This window comes from Mytilus californianus, unplaced genomic scaffold, assembly GCF_021869535.1.
Source record: "Mytilus californianus isolate M0D057914Y unplaced genomic scaffold, xbMytCali1.0.p SCAF_5, whole genome shotgun sequence".
Lineage (NCBI taxonomy): Eukaryota > Metazoa > Mollusca > Bivalvia > Mytilida > Mytilidae > Mytilus > Mytilus californianus.
Window position 1 is genome coordinate 5469765 of NW_026262701.1, and position 24754 is coordinate 5494518.

The window sequence follows — 24754 nt, forward strand, 5'->3', positions numbered from 1 at the left end:
CTGTTGACAAGAATTATAATATGGGATATATTTACAAGTCCCTTTTTTGAAAAATAAAAAAAATAAATGGAGAATGTGACCATCATGGGATAAACATGAAGCCCCCGCTTGCATATAACATTATAAAGGGGCATAACTCAAGAACAGTAAAAGTGACACTACCCAAATTTGAACTTGATCTGTGTTTTATGGTAATAAGCATTGAGTATAAGTTTCATAAATTTGGTTGAGGCAAACTAAAGTTAGAAACAGAAACTAATTTTGGGACGTATGGACGGACAGGAGTAATTTCCCACTTTCATGTTGTTCTGATTATTGAACTCATCAGGGGTTTTGATGAATAGTAACCTTCTTTTATATTTGATAGGATCTGATAGTAATATGAAGGCACTAGCATGTGACAACAAAGTGGTGATGGACAGATAGACTGACAAATAAAAAGATTATGCCCTCCAACCTTCAGTTGCATTAGGTATAATTAAGATTTCAATAATAATTATATGAAAATTTACCTACCTTCAAAGGCATTCTTGGTGAATCTTCAGCCAGACCAATCTCATCCAATACAACAATTGACACAAATCTATCTAGTGGTTTATCTTTCTGGAAGTTAGCACATTGTCTGAACATACCAACTATACCTTCTGGTACTGATAAGGGACTGCACTGGTAGGATACCATCTGAACCTGTAGAGAAATCAGAACCAATACACTGGTCTTGCCTTCCTTCTGTGACATGTTAGTAATTCAACAGATCTGTGACTCTTTTAATAAAAAATCTTACGATTAAAATTGATTGTAAGTTATACTAAAATGTGTATAACTTACGAGTATTTATATTCATAAGAATTTTTGTGAAAAGAGCCGCTGGATTTAAAAATACTATAATTCAAGGATCTGGAAAGGAGTTGGTTCACTAACTCATAATTTTGGCCCTAAATATCTGAAAATTTGTAACTGCTATAATGTCGTGAAAATTGGATGAAAATATATGTTGAAATGTTCAATTGTTTCAGTCAAAAAAGATTTTTCACCAATTGCGTCATTAGTGATGTATTTGTGATGTCATTAATGTAGTTGAATTTTGTTAAAAGCTGATTTTTTCCATAATTTGGCAAAATTTATGTCAGTTTTCAGAAAAATTAAAAGCGGCGCCACCCCTCCACCACAAATATTTTTGCTGAAATATTCTTTAAATACCATATTCTTTACTTTTCAACAAAAATTTAAATGGGTGAGAGTTTGGGCCACATATGAAATCATGAAAGAAGGTTCAAAAACTTGACAAATTTCTTGAAAAATGAACTTAAATGAAATCTTTCCCCATTTCAGGTTAAAATGTTTATAAATTCGAAGATGTATAAATTTTCTTATTATACTTTCAAAAAAAGTAAATGTAGTAATACATACACATAAGATTTACTCAAACAATAAAGTTTAAAATAAACACCTTTACAGAGCCATTTATTGGGGTTACTGGCTCTACTCCTTTTTGCATATAATTTCTGTCATTTTGAGAAGACTTGAAAGTATGGTCCTTTTTTCAAACTGTTGAAATTATTCATAGATTCATGGCATCAACGGTATCAGAAATACATAAAAACAACTAAAGGGAGCTTATTTTAATACATATAAACCAGTCACTTAAGTTTCATGAAAACTGCTAAAAAAATTTTGAATTATTGTCCGAAAACTGGAAAATCCCCTTTTTTAATATGAAGTTTCATGAAATTTGGTTAAATCGTTTTTGTGTTATTGTCCGACATGTTGACGACGGACGGACAGACTGACAGACAATGGTATACCATAGCACGTCCTGTAAACGGGCGTATAAAAATTGAAATGATTCTAGTGACTTAAAACGGTAAATTTCTCAGGAATAGCTAACACTTTTTTCGATTTTGAAGACGAAATAGAAACCAGAAGTTTCAAGTTAATACTAGTTTAAAAAGATTCCTGATTCATTTACAGGAAATGACAGGAAATTGTTGTATTTTTTTATTTTATTGTCTGTAAAAGTGTTAGAAATAATTTAGCATGAAATCATTTTGCATAAAGTGTCTAATCTGGTGAAGACAATTTCACGCATGTGTATTACATAGTAAGTAAAGCACACGTTTGACTTGTGTACTTTTTTCCACGTAATTTAATAAAAGTTTAACTTTTTAAATCAGAATTAATTGGCAATTGTCTATGTTGAAAAGTTATTAAATAGTGAAGTGATAATAATTTGTCATGGAATATAATTTCTTTATAATACTTAATTCAGAGCTTGATCGCTTATGTCAGGTGTGAAGAACACAGGTAAAAAGTGATAAGTGATCATTAGCCAATATCTCCCGGAGGAATTAATATAATTATTGGGATGGCCCTCTGTGTTATCACACTATACTCAAGTGGCAGTTTTATTACCAGAAAAGCATTTCAAAACAAAATTAGTGCCAAATGGCAATTTAATAAGAAACCCTATCTCACGATCTCAATATACCATTTCGGTCATTAACCTTACAGCTTAGTTCATGTCTGGCCAAAATGACCGTTTCCAACCCTTACTGTAATTCTATAATTCTAAGTTGGTGTAATGAAAGGATCTTCAAATAGGAAGTAAAGCCTAGGCAGGTCTGAAATTTCTTACGTAGAGGATGTTTTACAGAAAGATGAATGGAAAAAAGGAAAGATCAGCTCAAAGCAAAATACCACCCACCCCATGAGTGGAAGTTTAATAAGATATACCTGTTTGTAGTTTTTGAATAGATCATCTTGAGCAGCATTTCCCTGCATGGCATCAGCTACTATTGTTTTGGCTAGAGATTTAGAACTTCCAGGTTTACCCACCAGAAACATAGGGATCCTCAGCTCTATACACACAATCATCATAAATACATTCTCTTTCAAAGCCTGGTTTTTGGCTATGTTTGGTGCTAAGTTTACACTATCAAGAAACACAGACTGGCAACTGAAAATACATATTCATTTACCTTTTGAAGTTACAAAGATTTGGAATACCTACATAAGAATAAGTTATACCAGTGATAATTTATCAGAAGTGAACATCAGCTGATCTTCCCTACGTCATGAACAACCAAAAAGGATTCAATATACAGGGGATCCATTATTATTTGTGGGATGCCAATTTTTGTGGATTTCTTGGGTTAAAGTATAATTTAAATGTTCAACAAAGTAACATGTAAAGTTCTATATATTGTAGAATATTGTCAGCCATACAAACACTTCAATTGTAAGCTCCTAAATGGACCTCAATGCTTTTTAATTTCACATTTTATAATCAATATTTTTCTTTATATAAAAAAATGTGAAGGCATTAATCATTTAGAATCGACTTATGACTTTGATTGTCCCATTGGTATCTTTCGCCTCTCTTTTAGAAAGTATGCTTAAATGACTATTAATATTTAGATTAGAAGGTAGCATCATAAAATGTCAAACCGAACATACTTTGAAATTTCCTCTTCTATCTGGTTAGCTCCTCCTACCAGAAGTAATGGTTGTTTAAAATACTTGGCTACTGTATCCCTGTACTCTTCTCGATTTTTTAAACAAGCATGATAACAAACTCCAAGTGCGAGAACCAATGATCTAGTGATCTCATTTATCTAATATACAGAAATTAAAATATCGTTAGTAAAGATTAATTTATAAAATGGAGTGATATTCTGTTCATATGTTATATGTATAGATTATTGGGTGTCCACACATTGATACAGACCTGCCAACTATCCTGATTTTGGCAGTATCATCCCAATTTTCATGCCTCAACCCAAATCACGATATCAGGATCGTAAAACAAGTCAAAATCCTGATTTTTACAAAATCTACCTGAAAAATTGTTGGTTACTGATTATGAAGTTTTTCTGATCAAAATTTCTATAAATCTATAATTTTACCTGTCAACATATTTATGAGAAGTTTATGACCCCAGCTAATCAACAGTCACAACAGGTGCCATAATTTGTTGTTACAGGTAATCTGCTTATCTGATGGGTCATAATGATCCTCAAAATTAATGAATTTGATAAATAGAATCGGTCAGTCGGCATTTCAATTTTAATCATTTTATCATACGATCACACTTTGCAATGTTTACCATAGTATTATGACAAAAACTTAATTAACTGAAAGACGAAAACTGTAATTATGAAACATCTTGAAATCCGTGAAAATTTTTGAAATCAGACTTGTTTCTGTCCAGTTTCTGATTTAAAATCAACACCATATTATATTCACTTCTACTGTGTATAAGCCTCCGCCAGTAGGAGCACCTTTGAATACCAAGAAAGATAACTCAAATTGTTTCCATTTTCTCATTACTGACAAACTAACTTAAGATCTGTCTCCACAATTCTAACTTTAGGACATTCAGGTTTAGATCATTTGATTCATAGTGTAAAGATAAAAAAAGGTCTTTGGAGGGGGAAAAGGAGGGTCTTCATTTTGTATCCTTTATTTTTTTAGGCCATTTTTCTTTCATGTCTCTATTCTGAAGTTATTTTGCCAATTAATGAGTACAAAAATCATACAAATAAAAGGCTTATGAGCTCATCATCAGTATACCAAAAGAAAAAAATAAGCGATATGAGACTATTTCAAAAGTATAAAACAGTGCACACAGAAAAGTCGCAAAAATGTTAACCCTTAAAAATCTGGTCGCACAATAAATCTCCCATAGAGATTTTCAAAAGTTGGCAGGTCTGCTGATATCGTAAAAATATCAGCCGCAAGCCTTTTTTAGTGAGTGAGTGTAGGAAATGAGCAAAAAACCTTCCCATTGTGTTGAGCGGCTGGTATTTTATGATATGTATACAATGTCATAGAAAACCGGATAATCTGTTTATCGTCCTATTACTGGTCTTTTCCCCTCCCTTGAAAGTTAATTACTTGACGAAAGTAAGCTTGATAATCTCTCCTCACACATTGTGACGTCGCTGATAACTTCTCCTCAGAAATTGTGACGTCACTGAAAATGTCTGCTCACATCTCAAACCCATGAAACAAGAATTACGGAGCAGGGTGATATAGGCAAAGGGAAGGACGAAAAGTAAAAATTCAACTCTGCATGAAAATCTGAAAATCTCTTGAGAAATAATATTTTTCAACAAACAGAAATATGCTGGTTTCAAAGTTAGTTTTTAACAGTGCATGTGTGCAATACAGTTATTTTCTTGTTAGGAAAAGACAAAGGTTAATTATAAAATATACCTGTGGTGGTAGTACATCTTCCATAGATTCATCATCTGAGTCTGTTTCTGAATCAGAATCTTCCAATTCACCTCTCATTCTCCTAAATAACAACTGGTCTTCATTGCTCTGTCTGAAGAACCAACTCATCACTTGTAAAACTCTCTCTACATCTCTCAAACTAACAAAACTACACTCATCCTGAAATACAAATATATAAAGTGAAGTCTTCTAAATAACAACTGTCTTAATTTCTCTGAAGAACCAAATCATCACTTGTCAAATTCTCTCTACATCTCTCAAACTAACAAAACTACACTATCTTGAAATACAAATATATAAAGTGAAGTCTTCTAAATAACAACTGTCTTCATTTCTCTGTCTGTTGAACCAACTCATCACTTGTAAAACTCTCTCTACATCTATCAAGCTAAAACAACTACACTCATCTTGAAATACAAATCGAAATTTTATTTTAGAATAGATATCTTTGAGATAGACCAACAGAGCAATGTATTGTCTCAATTTTATGACCATATACCAAATATCGGAGACAAGAATCATTCACATCTAATTTTCTATGTCTATCTTGTTGTTTACAGCACTTTTTGCTTTAATAAAGTCAGTCACATCCAAACTGTATATCACTACTCATTATACAATTATGTGCCAAACATAAGTTTAATGTTGTAATGGAAACCCGATAATGATAATTTTACTATTTTCTAAATCCATGGGTCATACTTAGGTTAAGTCCTTTTGAATGAAACTGACAGGTAATTTTTAAGTATTTATGTGGAAAAAATATTCTTAAATTGGCAATATATGAACAAGGTCAGCCATAAAAACTTATCCTTTTGTCAGTTTTTACTCCTATATATTGTAATCATATCAACGTTGGGAAAGATGTCGAGGCAAGCTTTAGAATAGATGTTCTAAGGACGATTGAGATGCAGTTGGGGAGAAGAGTTTCTTAAAAGTTAAATGATGGACACCATATTTTGGAAGGCAAGTATATCTTTAAAATTTTACACATAAATTCTGCATCATTCCTATTATGGCTCAAAGGCAAATTTATTGAGCCTTTCAATACAATTACCTTCTGTTGTCTCATAAAGTCTTGTGATACAGTCAGTATCTTACTTAAGACTGTCTCCAATCCTTGAATGTCAGGGAGTTCTCCATTCTTTACCTAAAATATAATATGCATAAATTAAATGCAAAAGTTCAAATTCAAATTCTTAATTTTTTTTAATTTCTTCTTTTCAAGCTGTTTTAAGTATTGTTAAGAATATCATGAATTTCACTTACAATACATGACTTGTTGACTTGTGCTTAAAGTCCAATGAAAAACATTTTAAGAAGTACAGAAAAAGCTATATAATTGTAGATAAAAATGAATAAGGAAACAAATGGTACATGATTTATCTGCTTGACAATGAGTATATTATGATTTCAAGACAGACACTTGCTACCCCTAGTCTGATGGGGAAATTTCAAAAGAACCTATATGCACTGTGCTATGATGTCCACATCCAAAGCAAGTCTTAACGAGGCTATAAACAACACAGTATTCTTGGAAAAAAAAGAAGGTCCCTGCATGATGCAGTCACAACATTATGCCTTCCATAATCTTTCAGAGATTTTTTCACAATTAATGCAATCAATTTTACTGCATTTTAATGCATACTGTAGGAGAACTGCCTCTGACAAAAATAGGTTTTGATAATATCAGTAAATAATGAAAGAACCTTAGTGAGCGTGCTCACATACCCCACGTCCCCACATTGTCATTGGAGAAATAAAATAAGTGTAAGAAAAAAAAATTGTATCAGAAAAAAAAATTGAATCATAATTTCCTGTCAATATGCACATCTACATAGTATGTCCTTATTATCTACACATTTTCATGAAATTCTGCTGTGTGGTTTGAGAGGAGTTGCGATGACAAAAGGTTGCAGTAGTATATTGGGCAAATAAGTTCAAAGGGGCGTAACTCCTGGAAAAAAAATTGAATCGTAATTTCCTGTCGATATGCACATCTACGTAGTATGTCCTTATTATCTGAAAAGGTTTCATGAAATTCTGTTGTGTGGTTTGAGAGGAGTTGCGATGACAAAAGGTTGCAGTAGTATATTGGGCAAATAAGTTCAAAGGGGCGTAACTCCTGGGAAAATAATTGAATCGTAATTTCCTGTCGATATGCACATCTACGTAGTATGTCCTTATTATCTGAAAAAGTTTCATGAAATTCTGTTGTGAGGTTTGAGAGGAGTTGCGATGACAAAAGGTTGCAGTAGTATATTGGGCAAATGAGTTCAAAGGGGCGTAACTCCTGGAAAAAAAATTGAATCTTAATTTCCTGTCGATATGCACATCTACGTAGTATGTCCTTATTATCTGAAAAGGTTTCATGAAATTCTGTTGTGTGGTTTGAGAGGAGTTGCGATGACAAAAGGTTGCAGTAGTATATTGGGCAAATAAGTTCAAAGGGGCGTAACTCCTGGGAAAATAATTGAATCGTAATTTCCTGTCGATATGCATAACTACATAGTATGTCCTTATTATCTAAAAAGGTTTCATGAAATTCTGTTGGGTGGTTTGAGAGGAGTTGCGATGACAAGAAACAGGACTGACGGACGGTAGTATATTGGGCAAATAAGTTCAAAGGGGCATAACTCCTGGAAAAAAAATTGAATCGTAATTTCCTGTCCATATGCACATCTACGTAGTATGTCCTTATTATCTGAAAAGGTTTCATGAAATTCTGTTGTGTGGTTTGAGAGGAGTTGCGATGACAAACTGTTGCAGTAGTACATTAAAGTAAATAAGTTCAAAGGGGCGGAACTCCTGGGTAAATAATTGAATCGTAATTTCCTGTCGATATGCACAACTACATAGTATGTCCTTATTATCTAAAAAGGTTTCGTGAAATTCTGTTGGGTGGTTTGAGAGGAGTTGCGATGACAAGAAACAGGACTGACGGACGGTAGTATATTGGGCAAATAAGTTCAAAGGGGCATAACTCCTTGAAAAAAAATTGAATCGTAATTTCCTGTCGATATGCACATCTACGTAGTATGTCCTTATTATCTGAAAAGGTTTCATGAAATTCTGTTGTGTGGTTTGAGAGGAGTTGCGATGACAAACTGTTGCAGTAGTACATTAAAGTAAATAAGTTCAAAGGGGCGTAACTCCTAGAAAAAAAATTGAAACGCAATTTCCTGTCGATATGCACAACTACATAGTATGTCCTTATTATCTAAAAAGGTTTCATGAAATTCTGTTGGGTGGTTTAAGAGGAGTTGCGATGACAAGAAACAGGACTGACATACGGACGGACTGACGGACGGACGGGTCAAAAACATTATACCCTCCGCAACCCGTTGCGTGGGGTATAAAAAGCTAAATATGTGTAAAATGTAATGTATAAAACTTCAAATTGTATACAAAAAATCAGTGTTTGTTGGAACTATTTGATATAAATAGATTATTAAGACACAATACGCTTTGGAATGCTGTTCATTAGTTATTCAGTGGTCCTCAAGTGTTCAGATTATTATCCAATCAACAAGGGGGTTCCCCAGTCACTGCTGCATGTGCTTCTCTTGTACTAATTGTTTTGCGAGATCATACTAATTAACCAATAAGATTGCTCATTAATTTTGAATTAACCAATCAGCGCTTAATTAGCAGGGCTTTTGTTTTAAACATGCATGCTTAATTATTCTCAAAGCAGCACTTGCTTGTAGCAGTCATTTTAAATTTTCTGGAAAATATTTTCTTCCCACCCTCAACTCCCTTGATGACAGTTATTTTTATTTGCTATATACATATTTTACAGATATTTTTGCATAAGTAGAGTCACCTTTGCATTTAAAAAAAAAAAATTTATATTGTTTAATTTAGTAGAGTAGTAATGTTTCAAAGAACTCACAGTTATTATGTACTTTTTGTATGGAGTACCACAGTTTTTCAACATGATTTTGCTTTCTTTGTAAATATGTTTATTGATTATTGATATGCAAAGAAAATATTAAACTGTGATTCTTCTCCCAAACCTGTTTGTTCAGTTTATACCTTTATACAAGAACCAGTTGGCATATGTCTTGGTTCCTTTACTTAACTCTGATTAGTGTAAATCAAGTGCCTTTATCTGCACTGTATCTCTTCAGCATTTGGTTTGGGCACCAAAGGGATAGCCACCTGGTTATTGGTACCACTGGCCTTATTAATCAACATCAAATAAGGGAGGATCTGGGCGGGACAAGTTTTGTGGATTAATTGCTGCTGTTTACCGTAGAAGAAACCCTAAAGTCCTAGAGCAAGAAAGAAGGCTCCAAGCTAATTAGTGATAACCACAACATATATTTCTTTACCACTATCATATACAAAGATATATCAATATTTTATTAACACAAGAGTGCACACACTGAAATGTCTCGCCTTCTTTACTTATCATTGATATTATGTTGATAGTCCTAAATATAAAGCTTTATTACAACTGTCACATAAACTTATTATTAACCAAGTTAACTAAACATTGACCAATGAACCATGAAAATGAGGTCAAGGTCATATGAACCATGCTAGGCAGGCATGTACAGCTAACAATTCTTCCATACAACAAATATAGTTGACCTATTGCTTTTAGTTTAAGAAAAACAGACCAAAACACAAAAACTTAACACTGAGCAATGAACCTTGAAAATGAGGTCAAGGTAAAAAAAAAACTGTGTGACTGACAAATAGATCATAAAATATTTCCATACACCAAATATAGTTGAACTATTGCATATAGTATTAGAAAAAAAGACCAAAACTCAAAAACTTAACTTTGACCACTGAACCATGAAAATGAGGTCAAGGTTAGATGACACCTGCCCACTAGACATGTACACCTTACAATCATTCCATACACCAACTATAGTAGGCCTATTGCATACAGTATAAGAAAAACAGACCAAAACACAAAAACTTAACTATAACCACTGAACCATGAAAATGAGGTCAAGGTCAGATGACACCTGCCAGTTGGACATGTACACCTTACAGTCCTTCCATACACCGAATATACTAGACCTATTGCTTATAGTATCTGAGATATGGACTTGACCACCAAAACTTAACCTTGTTCACTGATCCATGAAATGAGGTCGAGGTCAAGTGAAAACTGTCTGACGGGCATGAGGACCTTGCAAGGTACGCACATACCAAATATAGTTGAACTATTGCATATAGTATTAGAAAAAAAGACCAAAACTCAAAAACTTAACTTTGACCACTGAACCATGAAAATGAGGTCAAGGTTAGATGACACCTGCCCACTAGACATGTACACCTTACAATCATTCCATACACCAAATATAGTAGACCTATGGCATACAGTATAGGAAAAACAGACCAAAACACAAAAACTTAACTATAACCACTGAACCATGAAAATGAGGTCAAGGTCAGATGACACCTGCCAGTTGGACATGTACACCTTACAGTCCTTCCATACACCGAATATACTAGACCTATTGCTTATAGTATCTGAGATATGGACTTGACCACCAAAACTTAACCTTGTTCACTGATCCATGAAATGAGGTCGAGGTCAAGTGAAAACTGTCTGACGGGCATGAGGACCTTGCAAGGTACGCACATACCAAATAGAGTTATCCTATTACTTATAATAAGAGAGAATCTAACATTACAAAAAATCTGAACTTTTTTTTCAAGTAGTCACTGAACCATGAAAATGAGGTCAAGGACATTGGACATGTGACTGACGGAAACTTCGTAACATGAGGCATCCATATACAAAGTATGAAGCATCCAGACCTTCCACCTTCTAAAATATAAAGCTTTTAAGAAGTTAGCTAACGCCGCCGCCGCCGCCAACGCCGGATCACTATCCCTATGTCGAGCTTTCTGCGACAAAAGTCGCAGGCTCGACAAAAACTGGTGAATAAGTGTTACAAGTTCTGACATTATTTGCCTAATCCTAAACAGGTTCCACAAAACAAACAGGGTATTGATACTTACATATCTACGGACCATCTGTTTTATGTACATCTCCTCTACTTCGGTTTTCAATTGTCCAAAGTCCCAAACTAAGGGAAGCATGCTTTGTGGGAGTGGCTGAACTCTATATACCAACCTCCTCATTGGTACACGCCCTGAAATAGTACGAAGCAGTGTCTAGCAATCATATAAATGTGCTCAATTATTCTACATCATCTACTGCCTCTATTACATATGATTGGATGTTTTAAATTAACAAGCATTCTGAGAGTATTGCATGGCAATACATAGTCCCCTACCGTTTAAAAATTCATTGTACTGGAACAAAATGCTAACTTGGTCCAAGGACCATAACTCTTCACAAAATCATCAGACCGGAACAAAATTCAAACTTGATCTGTAACTTGTCATGATAAAACTATATACCAACTATCAAATCAATTTCTTCAAGCATGACGAAAAAAAGTGGGGAAAACTGATTATTTGAGTGAATTTTCTAAGTCCAAGGACCATAACTCTGCACAAAATCATCAGACCGGAACAAAATTCGAACTTGATCTGTAACTTGTCATGATAAAACAATATATCAAATATCAAATCAATATCTTCAAGCACGAAGAAAAAAATGTGGAAAACTGATTTGCCTGACTGACGGATGGACAGACAGACAGACGGACAGAGTGCAAACCTAAAGTCCCCTTCGACTTCGTCGGTAGGGGACTAAAAAAAATTCTCATCTAATCAAGCACTTTATTAACTGAAAAGTATTCTAACTTATGTTTTGACAACTTAATAGTAAAAAATAATAAATTTTTGACATTTTACCAAGTTTGTCTGTTGTTTTGTCAGCATCTACGTGATAACCAAGTCCTGCCTGTTCTAATCTCTTAATCAACTCATCAGAATGTCTGCAAAAATAAAGTATTTAAACATCGCTATCTTGATGGTAAACTTTGTTAGATTTCAGTGTAACGAAAATAATGTCTTGCTAGTTGAGATGCTGTATGATTCTTATTACTAGTAGATACGTGACAATAGCTTTACAATAGTGTGCACGAAAGTTTGGGAATTCAATTCACCCCTCAAGCAAAAATCATATTGGGTTTTTCATCCCTAGTATTTGTTGGGGTTACTATAACAATCCGTTGATATTGCTTGTTGGCATTTTATTTTTTCAAGTATGGTAAATAGTTTTGAACAAAATGTTGTCATGATTTATAAGAGTGAAGTGTCAGTCAAATTTTTATTGATGATATCCATATGTTCAGCCCTCTCATTTTGTCTTGTCGCTGCTGACTGCTGAATATTTGGGGTCCCTTCGTGGCCCCAAACACTTGTACATGTTGTAATTTTGTTGTCTCAGCGGCTTGCCGTAGACTTACATTCAGAGCAATATATATATTAGACCCCCGTTTAATCGATTTTATTTAGCCATGGGTTCTTTTCTTTCGAGGCAAAGAATGTCTTATCTGACACTGCATGTCTTTGCTTAAATTAAGTAGTATTTTCATAGAAGGAAGAAAGGACACCATCGATGATTTCGTCTAAAATGTCACATATATACGGAGTTGTCGCCTTCTCCATTAAGGAATTGATAATGTGACTTGCGTACTTTTGTGCTTCCGCACAGCGGTCTGTTATCAAATAGTTCAACAGAATATACGATATTGTTACTAGCGGTGCTTTTTTCTGCCTCTCCCACTCATGTTTTGCCAAAGAAAATTTTATAAACTGGTCCCTAATGTTTACCGGGGATACAGCTTTGAGTAACAGACAATTCCTTCCAACAGGGACCCAGATCAGATGTTTGATGTAACGCTCTAATTTTAGAATGAAAGTAGATTTCCTAACTCTGATTTCCTAATATTACAAAAATAGATTTACGCGACAACAATTTATCGATTAGGGTAAATAATGCACACAATAGCGACAATTAGGGTTGAGAACGCATAGTTTTGACATATAATTGGGTTTTCCTTTGCATGAATTGGGTTTTTGAACACTGCAATTTTCAATTGAATTGGGTTTTCAGTTGTTTTTATTGCTTAATCACGCAAATACGTAGCTTATCTGGAGCTCTGAATTCATTAATCTTTCAAACTAAACAATCTTCAAGCTGTGTTTATAAAAATCATTATTGAATTTTCATATGATCCTGGTCAGCAGTAAAACATATTGAACTATCCTGTAAACTGATCAGATAGTTAGGAGTTATAAGCATGTACTAACAACAAGAAAATAGTGGTTAACATAAAGAATAATATTTATAATATATAACTTACTTTCTATATGGATTACAAGCTGCCACTATTTTCAATCTCTCGTGTAGATTAATCGGTTTTCCTCCAAGAGACTTGTCACACATAATTTCCTTGATAACACCAATGGCTTCAGTTGTATTAGCTTCATCAAAGAACAGCACTGTGTCCATATTTTTGTACTTTTGAGCATTATCCATGGCAACTACTTCAGCTAGCTGGACCTTTTTTACAATGTCTGACGGTTTTGTACCACCATGTACCTTTAATTATCAATAAATTTCTAATAGCATGATTGAGGAAATTATAAAGTCCAAAAATAATTCAAAATCTGATAAAAATGATAAAAGCATAGTTTTACAAAGAGCACAATGACTACAAGAACACTGGAAATTTAAACAAAAGGATATATGTACACTAATATGTGATGTTTTTTTTTAAACTGGAGACTCCAGTTATTTACATCCAAGCCTACAGGAAGCACTGCACATACTATGTCATTTATGCAAATTATGCAAATGAGTTAAATAATCTGTTATTGTACACTGAAAAATTAAATGAGTCAATAGGACGTCGAATGCTCCAGCCTGCAGTCTTATAAAGAACATTGGTATTAGTTGAAAATAACTATGATCTGACTGCCATGTTATTCAGAGTACATTGAGAAGTCTGAATATAAATATCTTTTTTACTAGACTATCAAGGGAAACTTTCTTTTACCTTCAACACAATTATAATTTCTATGATAACAACTGTAGGTTTGTTGTAGTGTAATATACTGCCTTCTTTATAATTAATAGCCAAAAAATGCTACTTCAAAATCTATTGCAAGCCTTGTCTATACTTTTACCTACATAAGAACCCTAACTAATGCATTTACATGAGCAGTTTGCTAAATTGAGCACATGAACATGATAAGTTTTCTCCATCTAGTCGGTAGACGGCCCGAGAACACAGTTATTTCGTAGTGCATTTCTTTTAGACAAAAAACGCAAATTAAAAAAATAGCACCTGCTCTATCCAAAAAAGACCAGACCTTATTTCTTACCTTCATAAGAATCATATTTTCCACTTTTACACCAGGAGGTTGCTGTAGTGCGCACATAAACTTGATAAGACGAGTTTTACCACATCCTGTCTCTCCCATAATGATAACTGGTATATGACATCTACAATTTAATAAATCATTCAGCAACAGTAACTTAATAAAAAGTAAAACAACAAAAAAAAATGAACTCCAAGGAAAATTCAAAACGGAAAGTCCCTCATCAAATGGCAAAATCAAAAGCTCAAACACATCATACTAATGGAAAACAACTGTCATATTCCTGACTCTGTACAGACATTTCCTTATGTAGAAAATGGTGGATTAAACCTGGTTTTATAGCTAGCTTAACCTCTCACTTGTATGACAGTCGCATAAAATTCCATAACAAACTGTAAAACAGAATAAAAAGTTAAAGACGAATACACATCACACTAATACATTCTCATGTTCAGTAAACCCGAGTCTAAACACTAATTTAACATGTATATTAAATAATTCACTTAATAATGAACAATGTTTCAAGATGATGAATTACAAAACTTTAACCTGATACAGGGTGGACAGACGTAACAGATGGACAGACCCACATCCTGGAAAACATAATGACCCTCTTTTATCGTAGGCGGGCATAAAAAAGAAGTTCATAGATTCTTTGGTATCCAAATTGGTAAGTCTACCTGAACCTGCTGTCAAAGGGTGTTGGTTTTGTTTCACTTGACCCATTTAACTTTTATAAAATTAAATGTAAGTGAGAATGAGAGAAGATTTTTGTTAGGATATTGTTACTTTACTTTTAAACTTCAAATTGGTTTGCAATATAAGAATTATCTTTTCAAAATATAAAAACATTTAAAAGTTTTGATATTACTTTAATTCAATATTTACTTGAATCTCATATATATAGCCAGAATCTTCTTCACATTATCTGTTGTCAGTTCATACGTCTCATCAGGGTCATGTGGTATATCTAATCCCATCACATTACATAGCTTAGTAATTTGTTCAGATCTATAAAAACAGAAAAAAAGCTTAAATCTATACAAAATATAGTGTTCAAACTATTATTAATACAAAAAATTAGGAATGCATTAATTCAGAATATATAAATTATACATGTAGCATATACCTTGTAAATTTCTATTAAAAGGTAAACGTTTACAGCCAATTATCAAGCTGATGTCAAAACTAAAAGAAAATTCCTTATTATAAAATATCAGTTTTTTTTTTTTAAATCTTTACATTATAATCTATTTGAAAATCTATCAAAAGGTATAACTCACCTTTTAAGGGCATCAAAGTTTTCTGCCAGGTTGACCTTGTTTCTTTGAAGTGCATCAAATAAATTTTTTTGCATTATTCCTTTTTCTAAGACTGTTCCTGTCTGTAAATCAACTAAGTTTCCTGTTCTTTTTTCTATGTTAAAACCAAGGAATGTCATGCTATGATGGTCTGGGTTGAAGAACAAGTATGGATGTGGACTACAGAACAAAATAAATCATGAAAATAAGACTCAATAATAAAACAATTACTCAAAAAAACATAAACTTTCTTCTTTATTTTTTGGAACAAATGAGATTGGCTCAATATATTACCAACTCAGCAGCAAAGATTTAAGTAAATAACATCAAAAGCACTATGTTTTGTCAGAGTAAGACTATCTGAAATATGTTCTCAATGCTGATTGGTTGAATTGGTGGTGAGACATCTATATTAGTCTGTCATATATCAGTAATAGCATTTTTAAATTTGGTCTTACTTATTTGCTTTTAGCCTTCTTGCATTTAGGGGGAAAACAGCAAATAATAGACTGATGGTCAATTTGTACTAAAATTTCATTGCTTTTTAAATACCTAGTTTCCCATGTACGCCTCATTTTGTATTGTTGTACAACGTCATCATCGCCCTCCTCCGGATTTATTTCTCTCTTTAACATCTGTATTGGTGACTCCTCACTTACTTCTAATGATCTTGTGGAAAAATCCTTCAAAATTAAGACAATTAAAATCATACATTTTTAACCACAAAAAAAAAAAAAAAAGGAACTACATTTCAAATTTGGTTATTAATAAATATATTAAAACATATTTAAGCAATTAAACAAAATTCATTAGTATGATATTACATATTTTTGTACAAATTAGCATGAATTTAAAATTAAAATGTGAGGTGTAAGTTGATATTTCTGAAGGTACTGCTAGCACATGTCCACATATGCATTCACATCAATCTTTACACTATCAGCATTATTTCTTGTCTTCTGTATTTGTCATGCAAAGAAGTACAGGAACAAAATTCAAAAATCTGTAACTTTATCATTTTAGCTACATACAAAAACTCAGGTTGATATCTCCAGACACAACCAACTGTAGTCAACTTTATGTATATGCTGACATGAGGGAAAATGAGAATGACCTACAAAGATAAAACTATATACCTCTGCAACTGGATGGTTATTTTCTCTAACCTAAAACTCTTCATCTGATTGGTGTAAAAGTTGCAAATTGGTTCCACTTTATTTTTAATTCCTACAGTCCAAAAGAAGGCTTACCCTTGACATTTGTATCAGAAATCTGAGTACAAATTTAGAAAATCCAGGTAAATCCTCCATTGCTGCCAGACCACAGAAAGCTGACACCTCAAAGTCTTGCAGCTGTTTGTTCAAGAAGCTGACAAAATGATACAACTCAGACCAAGATGGATCTTTAATACCACAGTGACTAAAATAAAGTTATATTTATTTCATTACAAAATAATGTGAAACACTTATTTTACATGGATTTTGGCTAAAATATATAATAAAGTCTGTCAAATCTATTCACAACTTTTTAGACATGTTGAAATTAAGAGCTTGACATATTGTTTTTTGTGTTGTTGGGTTGCTGTCAAATTAAGCCTTACCCCTCATCATCTGATATTTGTTAGAATATCTGCTTTCTTTATATAACATTACAAAGAGAATAATACATTAGAGCTTGAAAAAAATGTAAAAAACTGAAATTAATAAAATTTGGCTAAATTTCAAAAACAATTTTAGAACATTGAAGACAAAACACAACGTCCTACAAATGAAAACCGCCACTTAATATATGGGGTCCTAGTTATTCTTATTATTATCATTTCACATGTGACAAAGGAAATTGTTGGTGAGCACTATTACATAAACAAAAATTATTTGTTCACAATTTCTATCAACTAGTACTGTTATGTAGCTATTGTACCTGATTAATACTGTCAAACAGTTTCTCTCATCTCCTTCAACCTTGTTTGGGTCAACACCATCAAGTTTCTGGTTATTATCAAGTCTCTTTAGATACTGGTATGGTCTTTGGAATGTGGCACTTTGAAATTCAATGCGATCAAAGAGTCTATCATGGGTGGTATGGTCTTTTGGTATCCTAGTATTATTGAGTATATCCAGACTATCCTGAGGAGATCTACAGGTTACATAGGGTAGAATGTCCAAGCAATGATGTAAACACTTCAACTTTCCTACCTGTATGTAATATAAATGAATAGTTATCATACATGTACAAAATAATCCTTAATTTATAGGAAATCAAAACTTTTTTTCATGAAAGATAACATTAAAGCAGAGACAAAAAGGTGGATTGAACAGAACGCTTAAAATAATTTGTGCAATACATATTTACATTTTGTGTCTACTAGTTATGAAATAGTGGGTTATTTTTTTGTGGGGTGTAGATGTGACTTTGTATAACTTCTTTCTAAGCAAGTACCAACAGTCAAAGGTCTTTAGTTATATCTTAGATATTTTGTCATTAAGGAAAGCTGGTATTTCTGGCTGTTCTATAGTCTCTGTTAAGTATATCTACAACCCTAGACAGAGAGAAATTTTGAAATATTGTATGGACATAACTCAACTGTTAGAGAGGGAATGTTGATTTGTACATGTCTGTTGTTTATGTTTTTTTTGTTGTTGGAGGATTTCTGTCTCATTGATGTATATCCTACATCTTATTTTATTCTGAATGATGAATTCAATTGGTTTTTCAATACAAGTTCTTATCTTAGAATCTTGAACAGCAGTCAGTTTAAAATTGTGAAATCTTAAAAATAAAAAAATCATGTACAAGATTGATTATTTATTTTTGTAACATGTTTTCAAATATTTATGAATTCACACCTCTTTGACTTTTGCATCTGTATCCTTAGCTAATAGAGGCATAGACTCGATGATGTAGTAATCCAACTCAGATCTTCTCCATACATATCCAGAACTATGGCCTAAACATCCAAGTATTAACAACTGAAAGAGAAAAGCATCTACTCCTTCCTGGACCTGCAAATAAATCAAGGAAAAAAAGTTGTGGAACATGTATATAACAAGTATAAATTGCCATTTTCAAACTCAAAAACAGGCCAAATTGGTGTATCTACCTTTTGAAATTAACAAACTTTATGTAGACATCCTATAGCCATACTTTAGTTTCAATCCATTCAGCAGTTTCTTCAGGAAGATTTTTAAAGACAAGTTTACATACAGCGGATGACTAACCTTAAGACAATGGACGCAAAGTGATGGACAGTTGAGCTAAAAAGCAGCTTTTCTATCAGCTATTCTATCCAATACAATAAATTTATGGACGGTTTAATTTCAGAAATTTAAGATATTATAAGAAAAACAAACTAGACATTGTACAAGGGCATGTTTCTCACCGACTGTTAATGACATCTTTACACTAAATCCATTGGATTTTGAATGTGTACTGATTGATATTTTAGTCTTAGTTACATGATTTTTTTTATTAGTTGTTATTGGATTTGAACTAGCTGTCAGTCTCTGTGAGTACTCTCAGATCTGTATTTAGTGTCTTTTTTGTTGTGGGGATGTATAAATACCCTGCCACGTCTGGTCTATGTTTTTGTTAGATGTTTTTCTGCTTTGTATCGATCTGATGAGTTAAGCCCTTTTCAATTGATTTTTATAGTTTGTTCTTATGTTGTACTGTTACACCACTGTCCCAAGTTAGGGGGATGGTTTGGCCCCAGCAATCTAGTTTCACCCCGCCACATTCTGTATGTGCCTGTACCAAGTCAGGAGCCTGTTATTCAGTGGTTGAAATTTGTTGCTGTATATCATATTTGTTTTTGTTCATTGTTATGTACATAAATCAGGCTATTAGTTTTCTCGTTTGAATTGTTTCACATTTGTCATTTCGGGCCTTTTATAGCTGACTATGTGGAATGGGTGTTGATTATTGTTGAAGGCTGTACAGTGACCTTTAGTTGTTAACTTCTATGTCATTTGATATCTGGTGGAGATCAATTTGTCTCATTGGCAATCATACCACATCTTCTTACTTTTATACCTCTGCATAATAGAGATATTACCTCGTGTGAAATGTCTATATGAAATATCCTTGGTCTATAATCTTGTGGAGGTGAAATTTCATCTTTGAAGATGTCCATAATTTCATCATTATTCAATGCCTTTTCATGAAGAGGAATAGTGATACTGTTTTCCATGGTAGGAACTTGTTGCTGTAAACTCTCTACCATTCTCATCTTGTATAATGTCTTCCCAATGCCAGCTCTCCATGACTTTACAACACGAACACTGCATCTAAATGAAGCATAAGGAATAAAGTATGAAGATGTCTGTTGGTTATTTATGTTATTTTTTGTCCTATGATTGAAAATAAATATCTAAATTTCATTTAAAGAAAATGACCAATATATGCCTTAATATTATAGCTTTTAAAAATTATTCCACTTTGCAGAGTTAAATATTAAATCTACATGACTTTTATCAAACAAGACTTCTACTGTATCTGTGATACAGATATTCAATAATTGTAAATCAAGGATAGCAACTGTACGAAAAATTTTGAAAAGTGATTTCAATTCTACCATAAAAGCCCTTGGTTCAATAGTTTTCTTAAAAATTATCAACTTCCAATCAAGAAAACCTTAATAGAAAACACAAGCAGTTTTATACTCAATATCCTGGTACAGCTGGAAAAAAAAACTGATTTCACATCGCTTCATTTAAAATTTGACATTACCTTTCATAATCTACGACAGATGCTGGTTTTGTGTTGTTCTCCTCATCTACCTTTAATTTTGCCAGCAAGTATTTCCTAATAGCAGACACCTCTGTATTTAAAGGGTTCTTGTGATATTTGTCAAGGGCTGCTACTATTCTAGATTTGTATTCATTTTCACTACTGCAAATAACTACGAGTCGGTACTGTATGCCTTGAAAAATAATAAAGAAGGTACACTATACTTTTCCTATACATTCAAGTTTTGTTTTAACACATAAAATTTACAGTAGGTGTTTAATTCATACAAATGCTGATCTTTCATTGAATAAAGGACGAATCTCATTTGATTCTGTTATATGCTTTCATTTCCTATGAAAACAACTCATGCTATATGAAAGCAACCAAGGATAATATAATTATTAGCTCCATCTTCCAAAATCATTCAACACTGACCAACAGCTTTAACCTGACACATGACAGACAGATGCACAGACAAGAAAACATAATGCCCCGGCACGATAAAAATATTTTTAGTGACAGTATTTTTTAATTATAGTCAGTCTATTGTATAAATAAAAGGGCTTTGAAGAAAATTACCTCTACTTTTAGCACTTTTCATGTGTCTTTCCAAAGATTTCTCTCCCTTATCACTGACATCATAATCAAGCAGATCAGCATTGACAAGACAGTAGATTTTACTGTTGTCAGCAAATAATGCTCTTCTCCAGAATGTTTCAAGCTGAAAAAGATACAAATTTAAAGTTTTGTATTTAATGTAAAAATAAATGTAACCTCCTTTTGTTTACTCATTACATTGAATTAAGCATTTAGTCCAACAGGACATGATTGCATCATCATTTTCCTTAAAATCATACCAGTACTTCAAACAAAAACAAAAACAAAGGCCTGTCAATGTTAAGCATCACCTAACATTCCAGCAGTCTAAGATAAGTATACAGCAATGATTCTTTTTAATCTGACAAACATTGATAGTAAGTTTTAAAGATTTTTTCATATCTACCAGTTACTTTTCAACCATTAGATTTTCAATAAAACAGGCACATAACTTCAATTCAAAGAGCTATCTACTTACCATATCCAATGTAGTGTAAGGTGTACACAAGAGAACCTCATCAGACTGTGGTAGAGGTCTGTTCACTTCATGACTGTATACAGATAATACTGTGTTGTAGATATCACCTGAAATACATAGGATACATTTTGATGGCAAGCAATGTAATGTATTTGATGGGATCTGCACTTCTCTTATCTAAGATGTGTACCTTTCGAGAAATTATGTAAATGTATCAGACAGTTTTACATATTATTGGCACTGACATAAAATTTAATGTGGTTATATTTCAAGCTCTGATGCATGAACATTTTGGGAAAATAAAATTACTTAACATTAACTAATATTTCCCTATAAAACTTGATTGAAATTTCAGATTAAATACCAAAATAAATTTGATTTCAAAGTCCCTCCTTAAATATCTAAGGGATTCTGAAAAATGGAAACACTTACTTTGTGGGCAAATTATAAGGTTAGGCTCTGAGGAAGCAAAACATGGCAACAAGGTTCTTTCTACCATGAAGGTTTCTGAAAAAAAATAATTCAAGGTACAAGTGACTCTTTTTAATAAAACTGATGGATATCTTGAAGCATAATACATTTAATAACCTGTAAACACAGAGATATGTAATGCCTTTTTGTTATTTTGATAGTAAAATGCAAATGTTGAAATTAAAACAGCAATACTTTATCATGTAAGCTATTCAAAATATTCAATGTCAATGAACCATGACTGAAGGTACATGGGCCAAACAATCTACATGAAAATGAGATGTGCCAATGCTAAAACATATGCATACCAAATATCATTGACCTACCACAAGTGGTTCCCAAATAACTGACCTAATTACAAACTAATACATGCAAACTAAGCAAATGTTTCAAAGTCAATAGACCACGATTGAAGGGGCCGGCCAAACAATCTACATGGAAATGTGATGTGCCAATGCTAATACAACTGAATACCAAATATCATTGACCTACCTCTAGTGGTTCCCTATAAACTGACCTAATCACAAACTAATACATGTAAACTAAGCAAAAGCTTTAAAGTCAATAGATCACGACTGAGGGGGCAGGACCAAACAATCTACATGGAAATGTGGTGTGCCAATGCTAATACAACTGAATACCAAATATCATTGACCTACCACTAGTGGTTCCCCACAAAACTGACCTAATAAGAAACTAATACATTGTTGAAGAAGCCACCACAGTCGATGCCGGAAACAGCATACCTATGTCTCAGAAGTCAAGGTGACACAGAAATGATTAAACTAAGAGTACTGCAAGAAAAGCTCACAAAGTGATACCCCTACTTGCCATCAAAACCATGTGCTGGCAACTTTGCCCAAGGGATTTCTTTATATAATTTCTAAAAGAATGTTATAAAGAATTTGTTGGTCTTTTTATCTGATAATCAATTATATTAGTGCATTTGTGGTAAATTCACATCATCATCATTTACAATTTAACAACAATTAATTTTGTCATCCTTTTTTCCCTAGCTCGAATGACTTTCAACTCTAATTTTTAATATCTAAAGCATACCTTGCTCAGCAAGTCTGTTCAAAATCATGCCTAGATGTTCCACACTAAGATAGTCAGAAACACTAGATGAAACAGACATCAGAAAATTCTTCCATAGTTCCTCCAGAGTTTTGATTAATTTCTCTACAGCATTCTCCCTGTAAAGTAAATATCAACTTTCTTGATATTTGCAAAATGACAGTGTGTTTCTGGTTTTCTGCCATTAATGAGCCAACAGCTCATAGGCAACATATTTTGAATACTTTATATTGTGTGCTGAAAGAGTCGTGTGTTTGGGAAAACTCAATGGACTGGAGCATCTGACCCTCCTTTACATCTTCATATAACGGATCTAATAATATATCAAGATTTATGCAGAAATTATTAAAACATTTAGAAAGAGTTGCAATGACAAGGTCAGTGTTGGACAGGGTAAAAAGTCTTAGATGAAAGAGGCATAATTCTGAATAAACTTAAAAGAAATAAAAAAATCCTTCACATGGTGATGTTTGTGCATATCACAATCAACAAGTGAAACTGCGAGCTACTGCTCACTGATGATACCCCCGCTGCAACTGGATAATTTTAATAGTGTTAAAATATGTAAGTGTTCAGTAAACAGGAAGTTGTTGAGTGATGAATCTGAAAATGCATCACACGGTATAGCTGACTTATATAAACCCTGAAACCAAATTTCAGAAATCCTTATGATGTAGTTCCTGAGAAAAATGGGACAGAAAATATTCATAGGCCGAACTGACAGACTGACGGACAGACAGACAGAGGTAAAACAGTATACTCCCACTTTTTTAGAACGGGGGTTTAATTATTCTACAAAGTTTGAAGCAAATCCAACAAAACATAAAGAAGTAGGTCTGGAGACAGACAGACAGACAAAATGATTCCTGTATACCCCCAAACTTTGCTTGCAGAGTTTTTTGTTCTGGAAATGGTTCTTAGGAAACAGATATAGTTAAATACCTAGTGGCACCACCCAGGTCATGAACAAGACCTTTTGTAACTGAAGCTAAGGATTGATCAGTCTTTATCCATCCTGTAAACACTTCCTGTTGTCTGACTTCCTCTCTCTGAGCTTCATCTATATTTTGTTCTTCTGGCTTGAAATCATCTTCGTTGGTCATACACCATACTAATCCTGAATAGAAATTAACAATCCTGATGAAATATAATGGCATGAAAGGTTTTCAAAACTGAAAGAACAAGTGAAACTGTGAGCTACAGCTCACTGATGATAACCCCAGCCCAAATATTTGACGGTAAACAGGAAGTTGTTGAGTGATGAATCTGAAAACGCATCACACGGTATAGCTGAATTATATAAACACTGAAACCAAATTTCAGAAATCCTTGTAATGTAGTTCCTGAGAAAAATGTGACGAAAATTTTCAACTTGGATGTGTTGTGTAAAATGATGTAAGTGTTCGGTTAACAGGAAGTTGTTGAGTGATCAATCTGAAAAAGCATCACACGGTATACCCGACTTATATAAACCCTGAAACCAAATTTCAGAAATCCTTGTATTGTAGTTCCTAAGAAAAATGCGACGAAAAATTTTCATGGGAAGGATGGACTGACTGACGGACGGATGGACAGACAGAGGTAAAACAGT

The 24754-nt window shown here is 33.2% G+C and overlaps 2 protein-coding genes across 3 annotated transcripts in view; one reads left to right on the forward strand and one right to left on the reverse strand.

Moving 5' to 3' along the window:
* The window catches only part of LOC127702508 (E3 ubiquitin-protein ligase rnf213-alpha-like), a 157137-nt gene that overhangs the window by 60741 nt on the left and 71642 nt on the right, over positions 1-24754 (reverse strand). For both annotated transcript variants that reach the window (XM_052206718.1, XM_052206716.1), the window contains exons 23-44: positions 24106-24280; positions 23146-23282; positions 22048-22122; positions 21616-21722; positions 21120-21261; positions 20541-20733; positions 19867-20098; positions 18659-18814; positions 17733-18007; positions 17063-17231; positions 16365-16495; positions 15795-15992; positions 15400-15522; positions 14515-14635; positions 13491-13729; positions 12034-12116; positions 11230-11363; positions 6296-6388; positions 5218-5397; positions 3457-3614; positions 2734-2956; positions 517-687 (exon numbers count right to left, since the gene is read on the reverse strand). In XM_052206718.1, the coding sequence (XP_052062678.1) occupies positions 517-687; positions 2734-2956; positions 3457-3614; positions 5218-5397; positions 6296-6388; positions 11230-11363; positions 12034-12116; positions 13491-13729; positions 14515-14635; positions 15400-15522; positions 15795-15992; positions 16365-16495; positions 17063-17231; positions 17733-18007; positions 18659-18814; positions 19867-20098; positions 20541-20733; positions 21120-21261; positions 21616-21722; positions 22048-22122; positions 23146-23282; positions 24106-24280 (3515 nt within the window). The remainder of the gene's footprint in view (positions 1-516; positions 688-2733; positions 2957-3456; positions 3615-5217; positions 5398-6295; positions 6389-11229; positions 11364-12033; positions 12117-13490; positions 13730-14514; positions 14636-15399; positions 15523-15794; positions 15993-16364; positions 16496-17062; positions 17232-17732; positions 18008-18658; positions 18815-19866; positions 20099-20540; positions 20734-21119; positions 21262-21615; positions 21723-22047; positions 22123-23145; positions 23283-24105; positions 24281-24754) is intronic.
* LOC127702509 (E3 ubiquitin-protein ligase rnf213-alpha-like) overlaps positions 2304-24754 on the forward strand; it is a 333395-nt gene continuing 310944 nt past the window's right edge. The window contains exon 1 of the mRNA XM_052206722.1: positions 2304-2311. The gene's annotated coding sequence lies outside the window, so the exon portion shown is untranslated. The remainder of the gene's footprint in view (positions 2312-24754) is intronic.